The sequence below is a fragment of the Salpingoeca rosetta genome (assembly GCF_000188695.1).
Source record: "Salpingoeca rosetta unplaced genomic scaffold supercont1.32, whole genome shotgun sequence".
Lineage (NCBI taxonomy): Eukaryota > Choanoflagellata > Craspedida > Salpingoecidae > Salpingoeca > Salpingoeca rosetta.
The window spans coordinates 190469-198468 of NW_004754902.1; the positions used below are offsets into that span (position 1 = coordinate 190469).

General features: G+C 54.8%; 3 protein-coding genes across 3 annotated transcripts in view; 2 read left to right on the plus strand and 1 right to left on the minus strand.

The window, feature by feature from the left end:
* Window positions 1–1058, plus strand: part of PTSG_10018 (uncharacterized protein) — a 7820-nt gene extending 6762 nt beyond the window's left edge. Inside the window, exons 14-16 of the mRNA XM_004988876.1 lie at window positions 167–255; window positions 455–548; window positions 751–1058. Of these exons, the coding sequence (XP_004988933.1) occupies window positions 167–255; window positions 455–548; window positions 751–789 (222 nt within the window). The 3' untranslated portion in view covers window positions 790–1058. The remainder of the gene's footprint in view (window positions 1–166; window positions 256–454; window positions 549–750) is intronic.
* Window positions 952–6631, minus strand: PTSG_10019 (uncharacterized protein; the record flags this gene model as incomplete). The annotated part of the gene is made up of 14 exons (XM_004988877.1): window positions 6399–6631; window positions 6175–6264; window positions 5969–6034; window positions 5681–5795; window positions 5274–5439; window positions 5026–5120; window positions 4736–4814; window positions 4417–4457; window positions 4154–4216; window positions 3678–3911; window positions 2783–3503; window positions 1574–2512; window positions 1226–1277; window positions 952–1003 (listed from the first exon to the last, which is right to left on the minus strand). Exons 1-14 carry the CDS (start codon window positions 6422–6424, stop codon window positions 952–954), a joined length of 2739 nt encoding a protein of 912 aa, XP_004988934.1. The 5' UTR covers window positions 6425–6631.
* Window positions 6632–6657: 26 nt separating this feature from the next.
* Window positions 6658–7776, plus strand: PTSG_10020 (uncharacterized protein; the record flags this gene model as incomplete). The annotated part of the gene is made up of 4 exons (XM_004988878.1): window positions 6658–6703; window positions 6890–6951; window positions 7293–7409; window positions 7587–7776. The coding sequence occupies exons 1-4, from the start codon at window positions 6680–6682 to the stop codon at window positions 7774–7776; spliced, it is 393 nt and encodes a 130-aa protein (XP_004988935.1). The 5' UTR covers window positions 6658–6679.
* Between the last annotated feature and the right edge of the window lie 224 nt (window positions 7777–8000).

Here is an 8000-nt window from a genome sequence, read left to right on the forward strand (position 1 = left end):
GCGTGTGGGTCCAGAAAAATCTGTGCGTTGAAACCAACGCACATGCATCTTTGATCGTTTTCACTCGCACGCGCACACTTCACACCAAGCAAAGTCTCACATGCGTGCGCACATACACGCGATTTTGTGCTTCCGCGCCGTCATCCTACATCCTCACCTCCACCAGGAGGAGCCCACGACGTTCATGTGGGTTGATGACAAGCACGCGCGTGTGTGCAAGGACTGCGGCCTCGGCTTCACCGTATTCCGTCGCAGGTGCGGACATATCCTCGGGAGCGCGTGTGCGTGTGTGCGTGCACAGTGTGTGATGCGATGTGGCTTGCGTAGTGAAATGAAACGTAGCGTCACCCATTGTTGTTGTTCTGCATGGATATCCATCAAGCCTTGCACTCTTTTCCTCCACTGTCAATGCCCTCACCTGGCGTTGAGTCGGTTACATATTGTGTGCTTGCAGGCACCATTGCCGCGCGTGCGGGCACGTGTTCTGCCACACGTGTTCCAATCGCTGGATGGAGCTTCCGCAGCACGGCTTCAAGGGCAAACAGCGGGTGAGTCACACCCTGTTCGCGAATTTGTTTGTGTTAAAGTGGGTTATTGTGCGTTTGTGCGTTTGTGTATATGTGTGTGCTTGCGTTTATGTGCGTGTGCGTGCGTGTGTGTGTGTATCATGGACACCAGCCTGTCTTGATCAAGTCGTGTTCTCATTCAATGCTTTGCCTCCACCATCTGACGGGTGTACTTGCCTGGCAGGTCTGTGAATCGTGCTACCAGCGCATGATCACGTCATAGGCCGTGCGCTACCGCTGCCGTCATGTGCTCCAACTGTCACTGACTGGTCTTGCGCAACATGGCGTGTGTGTCTGTGTGTCCGCATTTGTTTTAGAGTTAGTCACGTGTTTCCCAGCCAGGTAGTTGTTGTTTTGAGATGTTGTAACCTTCTTCTTCGCGTGTTCATAAAACTGTGCACTGCATGGTCCCAACAAAGAGATTCACCAATTTCGAACTGTGGGGCAACTTGGCATTTATTTCATTCATATTCAGTTAAATTCATTCAACCAGTCCTCCCTAACACGCACACACACACACACACAGACACAGACACACACGCACACACACACACACACACACACACACACACACACACACACACACACACACACACACACACACACACACACACACACACACACACACACACACACGTCGTCGGATGTGCTGACTGTACCCGAGGGAGGTGCCATCGAGGCTGATGACGGTGGCGCCACGAAGCAGCGCACCTGATAGCACAACATGATGGGCGCGGTGAGGCGCGGGGGATGATGGGTGCATGATGAGCATATTGGAGGGAGAGGCGATTGGGGTGGTGGCAGCGAAAGAGATCTTAAAAGCGACAAGCAAAACGAAACGAAACGAAACAGACAAGCAAGCAAGCAAGCAAGCAAGCAAGCAAACAAACAATCAAGGAAGTAAGCAGCCACCATCAACAGCGACAACCACCACCATCACCACCACCACCACCACCAACAACAACAGCGACAACCATCACCACCACCACCATCGCCACCAATCGCACCATGTTGCTGCTCCTCATGTTCGCCCTCCGTGTGTGTGTCCAGCAGTCCTGGCATGTTCACTCCAAACGTTGGGTACGACATGCGTGGCTTCCGTCGCCCACCGCCACCGACCATCTCGCCTTTGCTGCCCCGCGCCTGCAATGGGCCAATGTCATCGCCTTCATCATCGCTCACGGGGAGCGTTGTCGAATACACGGCCGGCGGTGGCGGTGACAGCGAGCCGTCATCACCACCACGACCACCGTCGTCATCATCGTGATCAAAGTCATCATCATCGTCATCACCATCGTCTGTCTGCTCGCTCTGTTGTCGCTTCCGCTCAGCTCTCGCACCCCACCCGTCCACATTATCGCCCACTTCACCCGCACCATACTCACGCCTTGCCTGTTGCTGCTGCTGCTGCTGTTGCTGTTTGTACTGCTGTTGGCGTGTTGGGGGTGGCCCCTCGTGTCCAGCAGCAACGCCGCGCACCACAATCCCTTCCAGCAGTTCATCGTGTCGGGGACGGCTATCATCAGACCCTTCAGAGCCAATGGTGGATGAGCGTGATCGTCCTCTGAATCGCCCAATCACACCACCACCACCACCACCATCTGTTGTTGGCGCTGTTGTTGAGGTTGAAGGGGAGAGCTTGTTGCTGTCCATCGTAACGCCCGATGGTGATGTGGTGCTCGTCGCTGTTCCCGATGCTGCCGTCCCTCGCCTTGGTGATCGCGAATGATGCTGCTGATGCTGTTGTTGGTGCTGGTGCCGCTGGTCTGGGCTCTGTTTCGTTCCGTGTGCAAAGCGCGTGTGTCGTTTTCGTCGTCGCCTCCCTCGCTGCGTAGTCTCATTTCCACCAGCAGCGCGATCTTCATCGTACCCGCTTGCGTCCCCAACCTCGCTCTCGCTCGCACACGTGTCTGTGTCCGAGACGGCGACAGACAGGTTGGTAGTGCCTGCAGGCAACGCAAGCATCATCGACAACACCGCAGCGCCAGACACACCCTCTTGTTGTTGTTGTTGTTGTTGTTGTTGTTGTTGTTGTTGTTGTCGCCGCTGGGGCAGCGTACGGCCGTTCATGAGTGACAGGGATGACGACGATGACGATGACTGCGAGGAGGAGCGGTGTAATCTCGCGTGCGGTGTGGCACCGCCTGCATGTGCTGATGTGGACCCATCGTGACCCATGCCATCTTGGTGCTCAGTGCTTTTGCTTTTTCCCTGACCAGCACTATCATCACTACCACCAACGCCACCACCGCTGACACTGACACTGTTGCCGTTGTCGTCATTATCGTCATTATCGCATCCGTCTTCGTCAAGTTCTTCGAAATCGCTCCGGTACTCGACAGCGCTCTCGGCGTCGTCAGCACGTGCACTGTCGTTATGCAAGACGGTGGAGGCGGACGCGCTGTCCGCACTCATGGCATCATCGTCAACAAGACTCATGTCCTCTGATGGCACTTCTGTCACATCATCATCATCATCATCATCATCATCATCATCATCATCATCATCATCATCATCATCCTCGTGAGCGCTGGGGTACTGCTGCTCTTCTTCGTCTTCTTCTTCTTCTGCGATGACATGCGTGTGCCCATCACGGCCGTGTTCAACGCTCACCGCCACACCACCACTGCCATCATCCTCACCATACACGGTCGCCACATCATCATCATCATCGTCATCATCATCATCGTCAAATTCGCTCGTTGCAAACCCGTCCAGCTCCTGCCCGTACCCAACAAAGCTGTCCATGTCATCGTCAGCATCCTCGTCATCAAAGCTGAGTACCTCAGCTGACGAGGTGCCACTGCAAAACCGACCGCCACCATCATCACCATAGCTGTCATAGCTGCGGTGGTGCATGCGTTCAATGCACTGCAGGAACGAATCGAGCGCGGGGGCAATGACTGGTATCGCCTCTGTCCACACGTCATCAAACAGCTGCAACAGGTGGTGGTGATAGTGATAGTGGTGGTGGTGGTGGCGGAGGTGGTGGTGGTGGTGGTGACAGTGAGCAAGCGAAACAGAAAGACAACATCGCACACATGCACACATGCAAACGTTCACACACAGACACACAGACACACAGACACAGACACAGACACAGACACACACCTGTTGTCTTGCGCACTCCTGTGCAAATCGCTGTTGTTCCAATTGAGGATCGTGGGGGTGATCACCAGTACTAACATCACCGTCGTAGTCCTCACCACCACCACCAGTACCGTCGTCGTGGTGGTGGTGGGTGGTGGTGCTGATGAGGGAGTGCGGGGTGTTGGGCGCCGGGTCGATGGCAAACACCTCCTCGTACCCGCCGTCGGCAGCAATCACCTCCTCATCAACAACACGCTGTGCAGTGGTGTGGTGATTGCGGTGGGGCGGTGGGTGGTGGTGTCGTTGCGGTGTGAGGAAGATGGAAGGGATGAGAGAGGGCTGAAGGTTTGAGTGTTTGAGTGTTTGAGTGTTCGAGTGCACAATCGCAGATGGACAGAGAGTCAGGGAGGGAGGGAGGAAGAAACACAGAAGTATGCACATGAGAACAACAACCCGTCATGTCACGTATGCACGGCAATGCATCATGCCATATGCACCTGTGGGCATTCAATCGCCTCCACGTTGGTGGTGCGGAGTGGTGGCAGTCCTGACGAAGTCAACTGATGAAAGGAGAGGGCGCGCGCGCGTGTGCATTGTTGTTGGTTGGTGTATTGATGAGGTGAGGGATGGTTGGTACGGCTGGTGTGATGTAAGAGGTTGTTGGAGTGTGTGAAGTGTGGATAGTGACAAGATATCGGGTGACTGCACGCGTTTCCACGTGAGAAGCGTTGTCATCACCATTGACCACATGGCCACCAACCTCAGCAGCGATGGGGGATGTCGTTGGCCAGGGGGATATGTCTGCACATGCGCACGTCAGGGGCGTGTGTCACAGTGTACTGCGTGAGCCATTCGAAAGCGCAAAAGATATGCAGATGCGGAAGAGACGACGACGACGATGATGATGATGATGATGATGATGATGATGATGATGATGATGATGATGATGATGATGATGATGACAATCACCATCACCTCCAACAGCAGCACCTCCACCACCACCACCACCACCACCACCACCACCACCACCACCACCACCATCATCATTATATCATTATCATCACTGTGCGGAATCTTACCGCCGAGGTCAGTGCTCATATCCGACGATGAGACGTTGCGGCGAATCGGGCGGTACACCGTGCTGAACGTCTCGTCCACCTGCACACACACACACACATATGGTGTTGAGTGGGTCGTGATTGAGACGGTTAAGATGATGAAGATATGCGGAGAAGGTACACGCGGGCAAAAATATGACAGACAGACACACAGACAGACGCGCGCGCGCACACACACATACACACACACACACATAGACACAATACATCATCCACCACCACCAGAGCAACAACAGTAACGAGGGCTGCACCTGGATATCGTCTGCTGGGTGAAGGGCGACGCGCTGAAGATAATTACTGTGGCCGTGACGTTCCTCAGCGGTGGCGGTGGCAGTGGCGGACGTGCCTGGTTATTGTTTTTTTTTTTTGGGGGGGGGGGCGGGGTATGGTGGTTTGGGATGGAGGTGGTGGGTAGAATGAATCAGTGAACCACAGTGTTCTCGACTGTGCGCAGATACACACACAGACAAACACAGACACAGACACACACACAACTCACCTTCGACGCACAGGTCCAAGGTGGCGGTGTTGCCAGTGCTGTGGTGCCCCTGTTGTCGTTTGTCCTCGTGCACACCGTCGACGTCTGCTTGAGCATTGCGAGAGGACGAGGGCACGTGCAGCGGCGAGATGGGTCGGAAGTCTGCATCTGACGCTGGCACGAATGCCTGCAGGCACGTGGGGTGCAAGTGATGCGTGGTGCAGTATTAAACACCTCCATCCATGGGAGAAGCTTCGGCAGCACAGCGGCAAGTGCAGTCACGCAAACACATGTGGAGACGGGCAGACAGACAGACAGGTAGACAGACACAGACAGGTAGACAGGTAGACAGACAGACAGACAGACAGACAGACAGACATCCACACACACACTCTCTCGCAGACACACACAGACAGACACGCACGCACCTCGACGCCTGATTCCACATCTGGGGCGAGGTTGTTGCCGCGCGCTTCCATGTGCAGGTATGCGCTGCGCCACACCTCGCACTCCCGTCTCACAGCTGCCGTTACATATGATTTGCTGCGAGGATAAAGCAGATGGGCGACCGCCAACGAAAGTGAGACACGTTGTCAGCTCATACACACGCCATTCAAGCAGCAGCGTACTCCACATGGTGTCATCGAGTCGATAGACAGACATAGGAACAGACAGACAGAAAGACAGACACTTCCAAAGCATCTCGTCCAACTCACTCTTCGGGCAGGAGAGGGCGGCGGTATAGGATGCGGTCAATGACCTCAAACATGCGCTCCACCAGCCTGTAGGTGAGGCGGCGTTGAGTTCGCGAAATGGCAAGACAAGCAGGATGAGGTACGGTGTGCACGCAGCATGCAGTTATCACACACAGACACAGACACAGACACACACACACACACACAGACACACCCACAGCATGTACCTGGCGTTGGCGCGGTCCAAGTCATCTTCTGCAGCCCATGCCGAGCCGCTGTTGATGCTGAGCAGTCCAAAGTGCTGCGGGGTGCTCGATCTGCATTAGGTAAAATGCCCAAAGCATGTGTTAGTTACAATCATGTGTGTGTGTCTGTGTGCGTGCGTGTGTGTGTGTGTGTGTGTGTGCGTGTGTGCGGGTGCCAAAGACGCACATCATGTCAATCCACGCACATTGATGACCGTTCTGGCGTCTCCATCGCGGGTTGTTCTGCTACTCCTAGGACGTCGTATGTACTGTCTACACCACACCCCTCTTATTCTCGTGCGTGCAGTCCGGTCTATGTACACCAGCCAGCCCTTCAACGACGTTCCCCTTCTCCCAAGCTCATTCACGTCGCAGGCTGTGTGTTGTGCTGCCGCTGCCAACAAACAACTCAGCAACGTTGGCGATGAGCGGCGGTTTACGACAACATAAAGTGCATTTGTTGTGCCTGTCGTCAAGCACGAATGCGATGATGGCGGAACGAAGGGCATCCGTGAGTGCTGTGTGGTCCTGCTTGGCTCTTGGTTTGCTTGGCTTGCTTGGCGAGTCTGTGCTTCGCGTGGTTGTGGCTGGGAACGTGGATGCTGCCCTTCCTGGTACTCTTTTCCTATCTCCTACAAAGCAGTGCCCCTCTCTCACTCTCCCACTCTCTCACGCACACTTGCTTGTGCACTGACAGCGGCGGTCGTTTGCCGTTCCGAAATCAAGGGGATCTGCACGGCGATCCCCATCCCCACAACTGTGAGTGAGTGAGTGAGTGAGTGAGTGAGTGAGTGAGTGAGTGAGTGAGTGAGTGAGTGAGTGAGTGAATGAGTGTGTGTGTGTGTGTGCGAGTGAGTGAGTGTGCGCGTGAGTGAGTGAGTGAGTGAGTGTGCGCGTGAGTGAGTGAGTGAGTGAGTGAGTGAGTGGGTGAGTGAGTGAGTGAGTGAGTGAGTGAGTGAGTGAGTGAGTGAGTGAGTGAGTGAGTGAGTGAGTGAGTGAGTGAGTGTGTTGGGCTGGTTGACATTACGACATGCCAGAGATGCTCCATTCTCACATGACTGCTGTGCATCACGTGACCCGCCTTCCGCCTCCCTTGACAGCCCGCTGTCGCGGAAGCTGGACTGCAACATTGCGGAAGCCCTTGTCAAAGGCGCCCCACTGCAGGATATCGCAGATATACTCACCAGCAGCCCCAACCAGGCTGCCGCGCTCGACAGGTAATGTGTGTGTGTGTGTTGTGTGTGTGTGTGAAATTGTATGTGCGTGTACTTTTACGCGTTTATGTGAGTGTATGTCTTGGTCGCTGTTCCTTGGTTGGTGTCCCCTCCTCGACCCTGGACTTATCATCGCACCTCACACCTCCTCCCGCACCCCATGCCTGTTAACCTCTGCAGATACCAAAGACACCCGTTGGAGCTGGCTGCCATTCACAACCGCCAGGATGTGATGGAGGTGCTTCTGCAGCGGAACATGAACATCAACACAAAAGGGCCGCAGGGATACGCGGCGATACACAGGGCGTGCATGTGGGGACACAAGGACATGGTGCAGTTCTTGCTCGACTATGGCGCTGACCCCACGTGAGCGCAACCACGTGCCTGTGCATACGTGTGCGTGCGTGTGTGTGTGTGTGTGTGTGTGTGCGTGTGTGTGTGTGTTTGTGTTTTTTTTCCGTGCATGCTTGTTTGTGTGTCCGTGCGTCCGTGCGTGTGTGTGTGTGTGTGTGCGAGCGTGCGTGCGTGGGTGCGTGTGCGTATGGTGTGTATATTTTATGTATTATTTTTTTTCAGTGGGGGTGCAGTGCGTGG